Source organism: Morchella importuna (assembly GCF_003444635.1).
Source record: "Morchella importuna strain M04M26 chromosome Unknown Morimp01GS011, whole genome shotgun sequence".
In the NCBI taxonomy this organism is placed as follows: domain Eukaryota; kingdom Fungi; phylum Ascomycota; class Pezizomycetes; order Pezizales; family Morchellaceae; genus Morchella; species Morchella importuna.
The window spans coordinates 177,431-195,408 of NW_025763408.1; the positions used below are offsets into that span (position 1 = coordinate 177,431).

The window sequence follows — 17,978 nt, forward strand, 5'->3', positions numbered from 1 at the left end:
GTGACTCCCACAAGTGACAAGTCCAACAACGGCTTTGTCAACCAATCAATTCAATCTAATCTATGTCCGTCCCTGCCCGTCCCCGGTCCCGTCCCCCATCCACTCAGATATCCCCCATCCATCCCCCCATTCCATCAGGGCCCACATCCCTGCCCTGCCCCCCAACTGACTGCAGCAGAGCAGAACCGGTAAGGCAAGAGAGCAGCAGCAGCAGGCAGCAGGCAGTAGAGTAACTGCAGACCTTGCACTGCAACTGCGCAGCTCCCACCCAGGCTTTCAACGTCTGTCTGTCTGTGTCTGGCTGGCCCATGGCGGATAAAATCCCCACCTCCCTCTCACTCGCAACTCTCCGCTTTCCCCAGACTTTTTTGTGCCCACTCTAGTGAAAGCTCACTCACTCGCCTGAGACGCTCCCCCTCCACCCTTCCACCCTCCCTCCCCACACTGGATGTGCCTTTATGGTAGATAAGTACGTACATAGGTAGACTACATATAGCTAGGCTCACCACCACCACCACCACCACCACCACCACCACTCTACACTACTGGCAACAACTCGCTCGCTACATGCTCCACTAGTTAATTACAGTAGCTAGCTAGGCAGGCACACACCGAGAAAAAGAAGGAAGGAAAGAAAAGAAGGAAAGAAAAGAAAAGAAAAGAAAAGAAGAAAAAAAGAGAGAGAGAGAAGACGCTTCCAGACCCGTACCTCCTCCTCCTCGATCATACACAGCTCACACGGAGCTAGCTATGGACCTTCAGCCTTACAGCACCAACAGCAGATATAGAAGCCCCCGTAGAACCCGCACCAGCTGCTCTTGCTCCATCACGCACTCTCACCCGCTCTGCCACCACCACCACTCCTCACAGCATCACGCCTCTACCCCCTCCGCCACTGCTACAACACTCACCACTACTACCACTACAACCACCACCGCCCAAAATCAAATCACAGCAACTCACTCGCCCAATTAAAAGCACCCCTCCAAAAACTACTACTACTACTACTACTACTACTACTACTACTACTACTACTACGACGACGACGACGACGACGACAGAAATGGCAATCCTCCTCGCCTACAACATCACCGCCGAATCGCTCTCCAAGCAGCCACAGTCACCGTCACACACACCGCGCACAATGCCCTACCCCCTCACCCCCGCCCCTCGCCCCCGCGCCCGCTCTCTCCCGCGCCAATACTCCTCCCACCACCACCACCACCACCACCCCCACCTTCCACAAGCACATCCTCCACCACCACCACCACACCCCTCCCCATCCCAAAAGGAAGGCGAATCACCCACACGCCAATCCCCCTCCCCCCTCCCACCACCACCCCGAAAGAAGAAGAAGAAGCCGACAACGACGACACCTCCGACCTCGACCCCGAAACACGCTTCAACACGCAGTTCAACACGCGGCGCTGCGCCGCCGCCGCAGTGCCGTTCGTGTCCTCGGCCGCAAAGAAGGGCAGGAAGGGGAAGCGGGTGGGATTCAAGCGGGAGCTGGCGACCGTCATTCCGCCGCCGTGCACGGACTTGGTGCTGTATGGGCAGCGGCCGCAGAGGTGTAGGGAGGGGGGGAAGGGGTGGGTGTGGGTGGAGTGGGTGGTGGTGGTGGTGATGGTGATGGTGATGGTTATGATGGTGCGGGTGCGGGGGGTGGGGGTGGGGGTGGGAAGGGAGGGGAGGATGGGACTGCGGGTGGGGAGGTAGGGAGGGTGCTGGATCTTGCGGGTTGATGGTGGTCGGACTGGCTGGCTGGTTGGTTGAGAGTGTCTCTTTGTTTTTTGTTCTGTTGTGGATATGGATGGCGTTTTTGGCGATTGTGTTTTATATCTTTTTTTTTTTTTTTTTCTTTCATAGGGGTTTTTTTCTTCTTTCTTTTTCTTTTCTTTCCTTTTCCTTTTTGAATATTACTATTGCCATTGCTACTACGACGGACTTAGATGGGGGGGGGGGGGGGGGGGCTACCTGTATGTTCTTGTCGTTTTTCCCACTCTTATACGAGTTGCATCTCCTTTTTCTCTTTCTGTTCCTGTTTCTCTGTTTTTTTTTCTCTTCTCCCCGAGGATTGTTAATAGATCATATCATGTAGTCTTTTTCCTCTTACCCCTACGAGCGGGTCGGTTTGCATGTGCATTGGGATAATGATAATGAATAGATGTGCATTTTCTTTTTTTCTTCTTTATTTAAATAAGATTGGTGTGGTTATAACCACTGATGTTCTTGCCGTTGGGTTGATGATCATGATGATCATGATGATATATATGGCTGCTGCTGCTGTAACTACATGTACATGTAGTTATTGGGCATTTTTGCACTGTACTGGGTGGGCTGCATACATGTATGTTGCTGCGTGAATACGTAAATACTGTTGGCTGCGCATGCGCTGTGTTGCATGTTGCTTTGTGTGTGAATATATCGGATATCACGATTCGTAGCCAAATACATGTATATAGATATAGTGCTGTGCTTGAATTCTTGGAGGTTCCGCAGCTAGCTAGCTATAGAGTTTCTTATACAGATGTACTACCAGTTCTAATGAAATAGCCGCTGTTCCATAAACCCCCCCCCCCCCCCCACACACACACACACACACACGGAGCTCAAATTCTGTGCCTTTCTCGAGGGTTTCGGTTTGTACCTACTATACTGTGTGGACGGTTTTTGGCCAAAATTACTGGAATACTAGTATAAACAAAACCGCGGGGGGGGGGGGGGCATGATGTAGGGTTAGCCGGGTGGGTGGTCGTGAATGATGGAGTATATATAGATCGACTCATGCCAACCGCAGCCAGAACGGATCTTTCCAATTGATCACGGCGGCTGCTGGCAGACACACTCAACTGATTGATAAGAAAGATTAAAAGTGGCCTAGTAGAAATACATGTAATTAAAGGTCTCACACACATACACACACACACACACTCTCTCTCTCTCTCTCTTGGCACCAACTTCAGGTTCACTCGTAGCCGTACAATAAGCCACCACCTTCGCCGTCGGGTTCAAACCGCCAAAGACTGCACTACTCGATTTGATACATGTAGTCAGTCATATGTGATCACTCGGACCCGCTAGCTAGCCCCTCACGCTATATAGTATATATATCTCCCGAATTCCTGCTCTAGATACTTGCATCTACAGACATATGGCCAAGTTGAGCTCTTTACGGTCGATTGTAATTCCGGGGCGGCGTGGGGTGGGGTGGGATGTGCGGCCTTCCATCACCCCTCACTCATGGCCGCAGCCGTCCCTGCATTCCCCCATCGCTGGAACGCCCCGCCCCGCCCCGCCCCGCCCGTTCGTCGCTAAGTTCAGACTGAACAGCTACATACATGTACATAAAATGCAGGAACTCCAACACCGCAGGTGCAAGTACCATAACCGACAAAAGAAACATTCCCGAGACATGCACCGCACCCGACGAATTATGGACGGCCAGTATATCCACGCACTACGAGGGGCGGGGGGAGGGGGGGACGTTTGGCCCATGTGAAACACCAGATTCCAGATTGTCTCATAGACCCATACGATGTGTAGATGTCTCTGTTCCCACTGTTCTGTTCCTGCCGTGAGTGCGAACAGTCTACATACAAGCCGTACTCAAGGGCAGGAAAAGCACCTGGTGTGTGTGCATAGCTGGCTTTAGGCCCCATGCCTCTCCCTCCCCGAATGACGTTCGGCCCTCCCGCCTCTACGAACCGGCCGGGTGGCAGCTCCTCTCATGTAGGATACACCGCTGCAGGACGGAGCTCAGCTGTGTGTAGGGCACTATCGCTCCGAACGGCTCGCGCCGGTCTCTGCGCACAATGGACCTGTTTATATTATCCCCGCAGGAAGCAAACCACAGCTTATGGTATCGCTCGAATAGAATGAGTGAGCTTATAATTACAGGTGCAAGTAAGGGGGATCGGTATCGGACTGTGGGTGGGGAGCTGGCCCAGAACCTCGAGCATCCATATACGACACAAAATGTAGCTACATACCTGCCGTCGTCATAGACTAGTATCTTGCAGAGAGGAGAGAAAAGAAAGCGTAGCCCTCTTTTCTTCATGCGCAGAGGACGCATCCGATCTAATTCGCCGATCGACGATTTGTCCTGGTACTAGACCTCAAGATAGACCGACATATAAGGCAACATGAAAAATCCCCCCTACGTCAGCCCGCCGGAGTGCAGCAAGAACATCCAAATTCGGTATCAATGTGCTGGAGTTAAGAACATGATTCGTATCTTTCAACGGAAAGACCTACAAGCTCAACCAGAATTTCTGCAGCCCTTCTCTTGGCTTCTCCACTTCGATGCTCAGCTACAAAGTGCAGCAGCTCCGGTACGTCTGGGGGCCCTGACCAGGAGGGAAGCGTGTCAAGGAGCTAAAACCTTGATTTGAATCATAAAGTATCACTCGCGTATCTACCACAGATCGTGCGCCATGTGGGGGACCCAAGTACAAGGGACAATAAGCCTGAAATGTGGAGCAGAGTTATGCACAGGCCATTTTCCAAATCTTAAGTAAAAGGCCAAGGCAGACAATAGCTTTACAAACGGAGGTCAAGCTGATCGATCGACGTAACAACGCACAACGCACAACTTACCACTACCACCACAACCACCACCACGATCAAAGAACAGAGCTCAAGTTTATTCCATTTCCTTCTTTTCTTTCCATTTACTCTTTGGTACCCCTTCGCACCAGAAACCTACTCCTTGAGTAGTAAGTAGTAGGTTTGAGGTGCGTAACGTTTCAAAGCGCTTGGAGCTAGTTGGAGTTTCCTAGATAATAGATAGATATAAGAGATACCAATAAACCCCGATGATTCTAATGCACCCCGCCGATGATACCGATCAAGATGGAGCTCCTATCTAGGGAAAACACATGGAAGCTTCTAGTTTAGGTTTTTGAACACATGTACTTCGGTATCAGGGGTTCATATTCGCGAGCAAAACAGGAAAACTACAGCTTTAGCCACCCTTGATACCGAAGTACTAGGGCGTTCAGTAAAAGGTCGTGAAAACAAGGAAGCAACGGGGCGAACACCAAAGTTGACGTGACGCGGTCCAACTAAATCAATGTTTCAACAGAAGGGAGGAAATCTATTTCAAGGTTAATTTATCATGTATCTATTTGCTATTTCACTAAAGATTCTTGTTGTCATTGCTACATTTGGATGGGTTCGTGAGTTCATGGTGTTGCTTCAACTTTGGTGTTCGCCCCGTTGCTTTCACGACCTTTTACTGAACGCCCTAGTAGAACGCCCTAGTAGAACGCAAAAGCAACAAGTGGTGCCGATTCTACTACTAAATAAGTGCCAAGCCAAGCCTAGCCAAAAACCCATGGCTGCATGGTATCTGACAAGGAATATCCGGTAAACTTTTGAGATTGCATTATTCTAGCCCTACATTTTTTTGGTTAAAAAAAAAACTAGAAACCCAAACCCCACTGCTCTAACGAGAGAGCGCGATATCATCTATCCTCAAAATCATCTTACAAGTTTCCGCAGCCAATTCAATGGCACTAGTAGAAACTAACAAAGGCTGCAGAACGTTCTCGTCAATGATGTTTGTGACTGCACCTCTCCTGACACTGACACCTGCACTCTTCTCACCCTTCTCATGTCTATTCCTCAATTCAGTCACAACACGAATACTATTAAGACCGGCATTCTCAGCGAGGGTTGTCGGGATCACTTCGAGAGCTTCCGCAAAAGCAGACCAACACACAGATTCAGTGCCTTCGATAGTCTGGGCAGCTTTCATCAACGCGCGAGAGACCTCGATTTCGGGTGCACCACCACCAGCAATGAGAGCCCTGTAACCAGTTAGTTTTTGGAGGAATTAAAGGCCTTAGGGCTTAGCTTCATACTTCTTCTTGACAAGACACCTGATAACGCAAAGAGCATCATGCAGGGAACGCTCGGCCTCATCCAAAATCATAGAGTTGGCACCTCTGCAAAGAACAGAGACGGTTTGGCCAGCTGCCTTTACACCAGTGACCTTGACGATACGTGCTCCAGCAGATTGAACCTCCTCAACAAGATCTGCTGAACCAAGCTTATCTTCTGTGAATGAATCGATATCGGCAATGGGCTTGCATCCGGTGCTCTATTTGTAGACGTATTAGCGTTGCTTGTGGAAGTAAGAATAATAGCTGACCTTGCAAATAAATTCCACTTCATCACGTTCAATATCCTTAATAGCAAGGATATTAAGCTTAGCGAGGAAATGCAACGAAAGGTCGTTGACGGCATCTCTAAGAATTGACTTTTGAATAAACAAGACATTGCACTTGGCCTTCTTGATTTTCTTGCACATGTTGAGCAAGTATGTTCGCTCCTCCTTCAAAATCTTATCCATTTGGCGGTAGTCATTGACGACAATTTGGTTCTCCATCTGTAATGTCAAATATATCATCAGCATCAATATCTGATCCCTCGGAAAGGATATTACTGACATCAGGCTTCGGCGGTGACAACTGGAACTGAATCAAACCGATCCTGGCCTTCTCCATCCTTGATGGTCCCCCCGAGGCCTTAATAACATTTTGGGTCAAAACCAGGCCGTCCACGAGCTCTGTATCGTCAATGGTTCCTCCGACTTTCTTTACAATGCGGATGTTGTTGAGATCAACGTTCTCAGCGATGGCAGGATTGATGACCTTTAGCACGGCATCAACAGCCATTGGGCCGAGAAGCGAGGAGTATTGAGAGACGATCTTACTGGACAATGATGTACTGGCGGCCTGGAGGAGGGATTGGCGGTCGGTCAGAGCCACGGGAGTGGACATCTCTGTCAAGATCTCAACCGCCTTCGCCGCCGCCCTCTGGAAGGATTCGGCGATGATTGTAGGATGGATACCTATCATATCTCTATGTTAGATAGGCAGTAACATGCACAGCATCTCAATTTTATTCATTACCTTTCCCAAGCAGCTTCTGTGCAGCACCCAAAAGACTTCCGGCGATAACTACTACCGAAGTAGTACCATCACCAGCCTCAACATCCTGCGCAGCTGACAGATCTACCAACTAGTCACCCAACCGTAGCCATCAGCAACGATAATCTAAACCGTAATCCCTCCGGAGTTTGCCTTCATACCATCTTCGCGGCTGGGTGCATTACGGCCATATCTTTCAAGATTGTGTGGCCATCGTTTGTAATCAGTGTGTGACCCTTTCCATTCTGAATCATCTTGTCCATTCCTCTAGGTCCCAGTGAAGTCTATCTCTCCCGTAACTGTAAGCATTGGAATACCATTCCGGAATCGAATTATCATACCCTGATGGCATCGGCAACAGCTGTAGTTATAGAATTCCGCCAGTCAGTCCAGAGCCTCATCCAGATCTGATACAGGTTCCTTACCTCTGGCAGCAATGATATTTGCTGTCCGTACCGCCATCGGCTTCTCCTTCAAACTTGAGGTTGCCCTGTTAGAGCCTGCTTGTGTCGCCATTCTTGTTTTGGTGGGTTTGATATTAGGGGTGGTCTGGTTGTACTTTGATGGTGTTAAATCCGGACAGTTTGGTAATACTGGAGGGGAGCTGCGGGGGTTTATTTTTCGAGGGTCTAGGTACGTTGCCAAGCCACACGCCACTAGAGATTATCGAGATAAGATAAGATCTGGATCTTCACGAAAAATGACTCGGTCCACAATATAGAGTTTAGCTGACCAAAAGTGAAACACATTTCTGCACATATTATTGGATGCATAAATTTTAGATTGCTTAAGTTTCCGTCCAACTGTCACAGCCAGAACTTTGTGATGCTAAAAGAGCAAACAATACAAGTCACATGAACCTTACCAACAAATGAAACACGAGCGATCAGTTTGAAGAGAACGATTTTTTTTATTTTATGACAAGCTAAAAGAATGAAATGAAACCATTCTTTCTCTGGGACATCTTGATATCCATCCATGCCCAGTTTACAAGAATTCGATACCCGTAAGGATACTTTCCCGGTTCCACCACAATTCCACCATAATTCCGTGCCATTACTCGGAAAGAACTCTGCTTTAACTTGTTAGGCACTTGTCAACCTCGTAATCTTGGGGAGTAGGGGGGAGTGCGCACACTTCCTTAGTATTTCGTTGAATCCAGAGCCCCAACCCATACTACGAATGTACCATATCTTCCCTAGCGGAAGACAATATTGTAGTTGGTGTTATTGAAATAGGCCGGAGGGGCTGCGGGAGCCGGGGGGGCTGGAGGAGCAGGAGGAGCAGCTGGAGCAGCTGGAGGCGGGGCTGGAGCTGGAGCGGATGGCTGAGGAGTAGCGAATCCGTACGCACTATGCCAGACGATATGGGCAGGAGCCGGCGCTGGGGCAGGGGCCGGGGCTGGCGGGGCTGGAGCCGGAGGGGGAGGTGGGGGCACAAGATGCCGGGCATAAGTCCACATCACTGGCGCAGCAGGAGGAGCCGGAGGGGCTTGATGGTATTGAACAGTAACAGAGACGCCGTTCAAATTAGGAGGTGCAGCAGGAGCTGGGACAGAGGTCCAAAAACCGGTCTCGGTTTGATAGAACAAGCGTTGACCATCAGCCATTGTGGAACTTTTGATGTAGATGAGAGATAGAGAAAGGGTGATGGTTATAGGGGATGGGAGGTCAGCGATGGGAGGTCAGCGATGGGAGGTGATGTGGTTTTATAGCCTGTTTCAGTGTTTCCGCACAAGCGTACAATGCGTACTATACGTACAACGGGCAGTAACCCTGTCAGATTTTAATCGAGTGATGGTATATGATTTCGCTTGGACTTATTCACAAATATTATGTAACCTTTACTACCTCACACATAAGCTGAGAATCAAGTTAAGCTCAAACTTAATTGAAAATGTGACGCCAATTTAAATGCTCCTGCGGCAATTTTGCTAGCAAATTGATTATATTTGTCTATACGGATCGCTTGAGAAATAGCACCATACACACAAAGGCTTGCCAACTAACTAAAAGCACAAACCAAAACAGACACGAGAAGGTTGAAATTACCCATGCTGCACCGATAAAGATGATCCCAAAACCAACTTTTTTTTAAATGTTGAATGACACGCCTACCCTATACCCAGATTTTATCTTGTTGAAAAACGCCTTTACCAATCCCCGCCCCATACATTCTACCGAAATTGTCATAATAATATACCCCGAAGCCTTTTTGAGTAAGTAATCGAAGTTGAAGACGATTACTCAAGGCTTAATTTATGGAAATGAAAGGAAAAAAGGTTAGATTGACAAAAGAAATATTGGAAAGCTAGTTCAGATCAATAGATCTAGAACTCGAGCTTCTTGGGCTTCTCCCAAGTGAACTCTTGGTTGGTGAAGTGACCTATAACCCAATGATTAGGAAAACGAACACTAGCTGGAAGAAGCGTGCAAACGTACCGTTCTTGGCGGTCTGGAGATAGATGGGCCTGGCAAGGTCCAAGTCCTTGACAATGACACCAGGTCTCAGATCAAAGTTCTTGCGGATAATGGCAACCAACTCGTCACTAGTCTTGTCGGAAGTGCCGTAGGTGTCGACCTAATAGATTATCAGCACGTTAGATATAGGTAAATCTCGTGCAAAGACTATACATACGAAGATAGAAAGAGGTTCGGCAACACCAATGGCGTACGATAGCTGAACAAGAGCACGGCGGGCAAGGCCAGCAGCGACCAAAGACTTGGCAATCCAACGGGCAACGTAGGCAGCAGAGCGGTCGACCTTGGAGAAGTCCTTTCCGGAGAAAGCACCACCACCGTGAGCACCCCAACCACCGTAGGTGTCGACGATGATCTTACGTCCGGTCAAACCGGCGTCACCCTGGGGTCCACCAATGATGAATTGACCAGAGGGTTGAATCTTTGTTGGGTTAGCGAAATCAGGGCAGCTCAAAGACACCGTAAAAGAGATTTCTTACGTGATAGATGGTCTTCTCATCGAGGTACTTGGCAGGAATTGACTTCTTGACAATCTTCTCCAAGATCTCCTTCCTCAACTCTTCGGTTGTAATGTCCTCAGAGTGCTGAGCAGAGACAACGACAGTGTCAACGCGCTTAGGGATGACAGCACCGTTGTCGTGAACGTACTCAACGGTCACCTGGGTCTTGGTATCAGGTCGGAGCCATGGAAGCGAACCGTCACGACGGGCAGCAGCCATATCGGCGTTCAACTTGTGGGCAAGGACAACGGTCAAGGGGAGGAGCTGAGGAGTCTCGTCGGTAGCATATCCGAACATGATACCCTGGTCACCAGCGCCCAACTCTTCGAGAGCCTTCTCATAGTGGAGACCCTGAGCAATATCCTTAGATTGCTGCTCAATGGCAACCAAGACGTTACAGGTGTTGTAGTCAAAGCCCTTCCTTGAGTCATCGTATCCAATGTCCTTGATGGTATCACGGATGATCTTCTGGTAGTCAAGACGGGCGCTGGTGGTAATTTCACCAAAAACCATAATCATACCGGTCTTTGTGGCAGTCTCACAGGCGACCTTAGAGAGGCGGTCCTCGGCCAAGCAGGCATCGAGAACAGCGTCAGAGACCTGATCGCTGTGAAACTGTAAGTACAGGAACTAACATTGATGAACTTTACAAGACCGGAAAGCGGGGTAGTATTCGTGCTACGAATTGTGACAACTTACGCGATCTTGTCGGGATGACCCTCGCCAACTGACTCTGAGGTGAAAAGGAAAGTTCCAGTAGCAACCATCTTGAATTTGGATTTTTTTTTTTCGTGTGAGGTCGGGTTGTAGTAGTGTTGTTGTTGGATGTTGTGTTGATAGAAGAGAAGAAAGGAGGGAGAGGGAAAAAATTTGGCTCTTTTTAGCTTGGACAAGAATGGTGCAATCTGAGGACCCTTTCGGGTATGCAAGGAGCCCCTGTCCCTAGCATATGCCATTTTACAATTTAATTGTCAAGATTTACTGGCCAAGTCACGATGCCATTAAATTATTAGAGCACAGGCGTATTTGCTCATTTCAAATTGGCCAATTGCAAATCGCGACTTTATCTATGACTGGTCGATTTCGTGCCGATATGGCGACATCCGGGCCTATGTTTGTGGTCCCTGCCGCAGGCAAAGTGCCTGAAAGGTTGAGCCTCATACTGAGCAATCAGTGCCAATCATCTTCTTATATGAATCTCTTTTGGCAAACTTCTCCGAAACCTTTCACTTTAAATCAGATATGGGTAATTAAAATCTTAGATCCGTATTGCCAAGGCTGCGGCTCAACTAAGGTTACCAGCATATTTCCCGATTTGGTACTGTACTTTAAAATACTTGCAACTGATGTAAGCCCTCTCGATTTCGCATACTATCCCACCTACATGTAAGTAAATCCAAAGGCAAAGCTTTGAGATCTGTTATTATAACGCTTTGGGGTTCATTATCAATTACGTATACATATATGTACATGTATACTTACATGTATTGTATGGTTGATTCCGCCGGACATACATGTATGTCTACGTTTCTACGGAATTAGGCGCAATACCGAAGAGTACATGTAATCAAAGTTATCGGGCTCTAGGACTTTCTGTAACACAAAGCTATAGAAGGTGTGTGCTTCAGGTGTTTCTGCCCCCAGGATCCCCCCCCCCCCCATATAGAGTACATGTAGGTACATGTACATTTAGTTATGCCCACGAGGCTAATACATGTATTTAATCCAACTTGCAGAAGGTGGGGCGATCGGGTGCTTATGTCACGCAGTAGTAGCTTTCCATATTTGTGTGTCTTTGTGTAGTAAGGGGATAACGAGGATTGTCTATATGTAGTTTTCAAGCACAGGTAGCATGAGGCGATAGAGTGAGATGTAATAGGTACACGTATGTAGATGTAGGTACAATACCGAAATCTAAAAAGGGTGTGGATTTGCTACGTTATCCCCAATGCGCTAACGTAGTAAAATTAAATATACAGTACCAAAAAAGCGGGTGGATCCAGTACTATCTTTGGCAAAATACCGTATTGTTACGGTATTGTTACAGTATTAATATGGTATAATAGTTAGGATTCGGAAGTTTTGCACGATTCCATATTGGTACAGTACTTATTACATCTCCTTTTTTCGTACTGTACTCGTAAATTCATGACGTTTCCGAACACGACTGCTATTGCATACCATACAAAAAAGCGCCAAATCCACCTTTTTGTATGTCATGCAATATTGGTCGTGTTCGGAAACGCTATGAAATTACGAGTAGTATTACTACGGTTTTCTTTTTGAAATGCCGGTTTAATTCCGTATTATTCACTAATCCTATAGTTATATATTATTCACTGATTTCTTCTGAAGTTTCTGTAGTCTGATTGGTGCGGATACCTAACCTGTATAGGAGCATGACACTAGCATGCCCGGCCGGTATTAACTTAGTATAAGGGATCAATTATACTACGGGTGGCCATTACATGTAAATGAGAAATCTTAGAGTTGGGCATAACTGAGTACCCTATGAGAGTCGAGCCAGCCAAGTACCACTACTGGAGCTTGCCACGGGCAACTACTGGAGATGTAAGTGCAAAGTTGATTAACCTGTACATATACTGGAGCTAGTCAACTATATGTAATATAGGTGAGCAAGTACATGTACTGGAGGTGGATGGAGGTGGGAGACCCCGCGGTCTCAGCTAGTCCAAGGCCGTATCCTTGTGATTGTTTTAGAGGAGGAATTCACGGAGACCAGTTGGTTATGCTCAGTGAATTTAAACCCGAGTGGGTGTACTCGACACGGACATTTATTACGAAGCGTTTATTGTGCTCCGAGTTTCCACTTTGATCATCTTTTCTTACAAAAAGATACATGTATATGTAGGTACTAGTACATGTAGTCCGACCGCCAAGACCGGTTATCAAATATTTGTGCTTTCATCGCAAGTATCTACATAGGTGCATACATGTATCCTGCAGAAACAGTGGTTAGTACATGTAGGTTAATTACCAGAAAGTAATGGGTACTTCGTACTATATATAGAAACAGTAGGGTCCTATCCAAACATCCCAGTTGTCGGGGCGAGTGAGCGGGGATGAAGGCGTACATCCTTCAAAATAGCTTGATGAGTCATGTAGACAGGACAAAGGCGGGGCAGCTCGCATTACCCATCAGGATCCAGCAACCGTGAGACGTCAGCATAGGACATTTTTTTCGGAACTTCCCTTCCACATAACGCACGCCACCATTACAGAACACCCTCCTCTTTCATTCGCTTTATAAGGAGTCCCCACCCAGAGCCAACCGTTGAACGCAAGACAAAGTAGAAACGGAAATAAGTTCTCGAGTGACTCAAAGCTCAACTATACACCACAAAAATGCCTATGTAAGCTACAAATTCCTCCAGACAGCTCTCAATTCGTTCAATAAACTGAGAAAAATTTTAGGCTTAAAAATCCAGCAACGAAATACAGGCCGTTCCCGCCTGTCAGTTTACCTGACCGCCAATGGCCAAATAAAACAATTACAAAGGCCCCCAGATGGCTCTCTACAGATTTGCGAGATGGTAACCAGTCGTTGGTTGATCCTATGGTACCTGAGACCTCTACACAAAAATTGCGCAAATACATAGTTTGCTAACTTAGTTTTTCTCCTCGTGAAATAGGACGGTGACCAAAAATGGCGCATGTTCAGGATGCTTGCCGAGCTCGGCTATAAGGAAATTGAGGTTTCGTTCCCTTCTGCATCGCAGACCGACTTTGACTTCACCCGCCGTCTTGTCGAGACACCAGGCGCTGTACCCGACGATGTCTGGCTCCAAGTCCTCTCCCCTTGCCGAGAAGATTTCATTCGCCGCACAATTGAGTCTATGAAGGGCGCCAAAAAGGCAATCATTCACCTATATCTCGCAACTTCAGAGTGTTTCCGTCGGATTGTGTTTGGCATGACCGAGGACCAATCTCTGGAGCTCGCCGTAAAATGCACAAAACTTGTCCGAAGCTTAACCAAAGACAACCCAGATGCGCAGGATACTGAATGGGCCTATGAGTTCTCCCCTGAGACTTTCAGTGACACTCGTCTTGACTTTGCTATTCGTATCTGCGAAGCCGTTAAAGCTGCTTGGGAGCCTACAGAGTCTAACCCAATCATTTTCAACCTCCCTGCGACTGTCGAAATGTCTACTCCCAACGTTTATGCGGACCAAATTGAGTACTTCTGTCGTGGAATCACTGAGCGTGAGAAGATCTGTATTTCTCTGCATCCACACAATGACCGTGGCTGTGCCATTGCCGCTGCAGAACTCGCTCAAATGGCTGGTGCGGACCGAGTCGAAGGTTGCCTCTTCGGCCACGGTGAACGTACCGGTAATGTCGACCTCGTCACTCTGGCGCTGAACCTCTATACCCAGGGTGTCAACCCCAATGTTGATTTCTCAGACATCACCAAAGTCATCGATACGGTTGAAGATTGCACTAAGATCCCTGTTCACCCCCGTGCACCCTATGGGGGCCAGCTCGTTGTATGTGCCTTCTCTGGTTCTCACCAAGACGCCATCAAGAAGGGCTTCAAGGTGCGCGACGATGCGGGCGTTGGTGAAGATGGCCAATGGCAGCTTCCTTACCTCCCTCTTGACCCCGCTGATATCGGGCGTACATACGAGGCGGTTATTCGTGTCAATTCACAGTCCGGAAAGGGTGGTGTGGCATGGGTTATTCAGCGTGCTCTCGACTTAGACTTGCCCCGCGGTCTTCAGATTGCATTCTCAAAGGTCGTACAGAAGCATGCAGATGAGCTCTCCCGCGAGCTGAAGCCACATGAGATCCAGCGTTTATTTGAGACGGAGTATCATCTCAATACACCCTCGAGAATCAGTCTCATTGACTACGAATTCTCAACTGATCGCTCCACTTCGCCGTCCCCGGGACTTGGGAAACAGAATGTTACTCCTCGCCGTACCTTTGCGGGTATCATCTCTATGGATGGGCGTGAGCACTCAATTAAGGGTATAGGAAACGGTCCTATCTCCTCCTTAGCTGATGCGTTGAAGTCGGTAGGTGTCGATTTGGATGTCAGGGACTACAAGGAGCACGCTATTGGACAAGGGAGGGATGTGAAGGCAGCATGTTTCATTGAGTCCCTGATCAGAACACAGGAGGGTGGTAAGGAGACGGTATGGGGCGTGGGTATTCACGAAGATGCGGCCCAGGCCAGTTTGATTGCCGTCTTAGGTGCGGCTAGTAAGGTATATTTCAACAATCACCCTTTTATATTTTTGGCCATAGAAATGAAACTAATCAACGATATATAGCTCGTATCATCTCGTCCTGGTACGCCACTGCCACTACAGCGAAAGGAGCACCTTGAAGCTCCAAGGTCTAGCCTGGCTTCAGAGATAAAGGTTAACATTAATGGCTTGGAACAAGCTGCTGCGAATGGAGTACATTGATTTCTTTCTGATATTCCTGTTGATTCAAAAATTTCTTTATTTCATATCAAAACCCAAATTTGGAAGGGCTGGAAAAGATAAGTGGTGTGGGCAAGATATCAGGTTATGGGTTTGAAAAGTTTTGTTTTTAGTTTGACATCACGCAGACGCGTTGTGCTTATTTTACCCACGTTCGTAAATAAGTAGAATAAGAAAACCATAACTTTGTGCGTAAATTCTTTTGTTGAGATATCTAGAGCATGAATCGAGCAAATCTTGAAGTATTGAAAGTGATTCTCATGATCACGGACTACAATTCTTCATTACTACCACTGGACTAGTAATTAGCCACGCCAAGCCAACCTAGATAAGATAAGATTAGCCTAGACTCATAGAAAAACTCTACATTCCTTGCATAGTTCGAAATCTCCATACCTTCAACCACCTATCGATATCTGCTATGCGGGGAGTGTTCCTCAAAGTCCCCACTGTAACCACCAAGCGCCTATTTGCAACTGTCACAAACACACCCCTTACACACATCATGGCTGCTGCAAACACCACCACTGCCACCGCCGCGAAAAAGGTGATCCTGGCGCCTATGGTTCGTACCGGAGAACTTCCAACTCGGCTTCTTTCACTCAAGTACGGTGCCGATATGGTCTGGGGTCCCGAGATTGTCGACAAAGCGATCATTGGTTGTAAGCGCGTCATCAACAAGCGTACTGGAACTATCGACTTTGTCAAGCCCTCCGGCGGTGCCAGGGGAGAAGAGAAGGTGGTTTTTAGGACGCACCCGGAGATCGAGGGTGGCAAGGTCGTATTTCAGATGGGCACGGCGAATGCGGAGCTGGCGGTAGAGGCGGCAAAAGTTTTAGTTTCGAGGGGAGAGGATGGGGAGAGGGAGGGAGGGACGGTAGTGGCAGGAGTGGATGTCAATTCAGGGTGTCCAAAGGTATGTGAATGCCATTGCGAAATAATTATATTTGAGCAGAGAAGTGAATAGGTCAAGGAGGAGTCGCCTGCACTCATGATGTCTTTATACATAGTCGATATCCACCAGACACACCTACCCCTACCCCACTCCCGCTCCACTCGCCCACTGCTCCCGCTGCCCCCGGTACCTTCATTTATAATTATTCTCGTACTCATATCTACTATAGCACTTCAGCATTCATGCCGGAATGGGCGCCGGGCTACTTAAAAACCCCGATAACCTCGTCGCTATTCTCACCTCCCTCGTCACTCAAATTGGAATCCCCCACTCCCTCCCCATATCCGTTAAGATCCGCCTGCTCGAACCCCACTCCGAGACCCTAAAGCTAGTGGAGCGCCTCTGCACGACCGGTATCTACCGGCTTACCCTACATTGCCGTACCATCCCACAGCGCCCCCGTGATCCTGCGATCCGCGATGTCCTTGCAGACGTCGCAAACATTTGCCATGCGGCAGGCGTGGAATGTATCGCTAATGGTGACGTCCTAAGCCGGTCTCACGCGCTCCAGCTCTGCGATGAGTACGGTGTCGATGGGTGCATGATCGCCCGCGCAGCGGAGGTTAACATGAGTGTATTCCTTCCTGACAAACCATTGCCATGGAAAGAAATAGCAGATGAATTTGTCAAGACTGCCGTGAAGATTGAGAGTCACTTTACAAATACCAAATTCGTATTGGGTAGGATCATACCCGGTAAAGATCCCATCTACCAAAAGGTGCACCAAGCGAAGACACACGAGCAGATTTGCGACATTCTGGGAATCCCATATGAGCCTCTTTCCCCTGCCATCGTGGAAGAGATGTCGGTGGAGGGAAAGGCAACTACAAAAGCTGTGGAGAAAGCAAAGAGTGTGAGTGCGACTGCGAGGGCTGCAGGAGGTGTTGTAGCGCCGCGAAAAGAGGGGAGGAAGTTGGCAGAGCGAGGAGTTGGGTCGGCTGCCAATCTTAAGGCAGCTGCCGAGAGAGAGGCGGAGATTGCTACTGTGGCCATTCCGGAGCAGGCCTCAGTGTCTGTATAGCGGACCACCTATTGAATCAATGTTGCAACATAAACGTAAAGTACTCAGCTTTCTTTTCTTGGGCTCAAGGCGAAAATATCATGTAGATTGGCGTTTTTGTTTTCCTTTTTACTTTATTGGGCTGCATACACTTGTCGGGTTTATAGTTAGTATCTAGTGAGGCCAATTGTACAAAAGTTTGGACGTTCAACTATCTAGTTAATTTATGTTTCGTGCGGTATATATGGGTGGATGAATGTAGCATCGATGTCGAGTGATATTTTGTGTTCCAGACGGTAACCGCCTTGGATAAGCGGTCGCCCGTAGGTAGTACCTTATCTGAATCGACATCGTGGGAGGAGTAACTTTAGATACATGTAGATTATGCGGGAAGAGCATAAGATGTCGGACCCGAGAAAAGGGCAAATGAGTATCACGACAATATTCACACCCGGTAATCTTATGGCCGTCTAGTTGGGAGTGACAGTGGCAATCTGGCCGTTAGGGCTCCAGTAAGACAGGCTTGTATTATCGAAAGACGTCGAGACAATATTATAGGTATTAGGCTCTGCTCCGGACATAATGCCTTGTCAAACGCGGTTGTGTCGGGCAGGGATTTTTTGTTATGAAGTGATGCGTGGGAAATGCATGT

General features: G+C 47.9%; 6 protein-coding genes across 6 annotated transcripts; 3 read left to right on the plus strand and 3 right to left on the minus strand.

Moving 5' to 3' along the window:
* Positions 1-458: 458 nt before the first annotated feature.
* On the plus strand, positions 459-1,719 carry LAJ45_04481 (uncharacterized protein; the record flags this gene model as incomplete). The annotated part of the gene is made up of 2 exons (XM_046114061.1): positions 459-461; positions 979-1,719. The coding sequence occupies 2 exons, from the start codon at positions 459-461 to the stop codon at positions 1,717-1,719; spliced, it is 744 nt and encodes a 247-aa protein (XP_045972583.1).
* A 3,730-nt stretch (positions 1,720-5,449) lies between these two features.
* On the minus strand, positions 5,450-7,454 carry LAJ45_04482 (uncharacterized protein; the record flags this gene model as incomplete). The annotated part of the gene is made up of 8 exons (XM_046114062.1): positions 5,450-5,813; positions 5,868-6,106; positions 6,158-6,394; positions 6,456-6,859; positions 6,921-7,029; positions 7,100-7,222; positions 7,280-7,299; positions 7,364-7,454. The coding sequence occupies 8 exons, from the start codon at positions 7,452-7,454 to the stop codon at positions 5,450-5,452; spliced, it is 1,587 nt and encodes a 528-aa protein (XP_045972584.1).
* Positions 7,455-8,136: 682 nt separating this feature from the next.
* On the minus strand, positions 8,137-8,547 carry LAJ45_04483 (uncharacterized protein; the record flags this gene model as incomplete). Its single annotated transcript, XM_046114063.1, has 1 exon — positions 8,137-8,547. The coding sequence occupies one exon, from the start codon at positions 8,545-8,547 to the stop codon at positions 8,137-8,139; it is 411 nt and encodes a 136-aa protein (XP_045972585.1).
* A 720-nt stretch (positions 8,548-9,267) lies between these two features.
* Positions 9,268-10,685, minus strand: LAJ45_04484 (uncharacterized protein; the record flags this gene model as incomplete). Its single annotated transcript, XM_046114064.1, has 5 exons — positions 9,268-9,323; positions 9,380-9,518; positions 9,576-9,839; positions 9,898-10,525; positions 10,618-10,685. 5 exons carry the CDS (start codon positions 10,683-10,685, stop codon positions 9,268-9,270), a joined length of 1,155 nt encoding a protein of 384 aa, XP_045972586.1.
* A 2,599-nt stretch (positions 10,686-13,284) lies between these two features.
* On the plus strand, positions 13,285-15,353 carry LAJ45_04485 (uncharacterized protein; the record flags this gene model as incomplete). Its single annotated transcript, XM_046114065.1, has 4 exons — positions 13,285-13,292; positions 13,354-13,498; positions 13,572-15,149; positions 15,216-15,353. The coding sequence occupies 4 exons, from the start codon at positions 13,285-13,287 to the stop codon at positions 15,351-15,353; spliced, it is 1,869 nt and encodes a 622-aa protein (XP_045972587.1).
* Positions 15,354-15,876: 523 nt separating this feature from the next.
* On the plus strand, positions 15,877-17,347 carry LAJ45_04486 (uncharacterized protein; the record flags this gene model as incomplete). The annotated part of the gene is made up of 2 exons (XM_046114066.1): positions 15,877-16,287; positions 16,496-17,347. The coding sequence occupies 2 exons, from the start codon at positions 15,877-15,879 to the stop codon at positions 17,345-17,347; spliced, it is 1,263 nt and encodes a 420-aa protein (XP_045972588.1).
* Between the last annotated feature and the right edge of the window lie 631 nt (positions 17,348-17,978).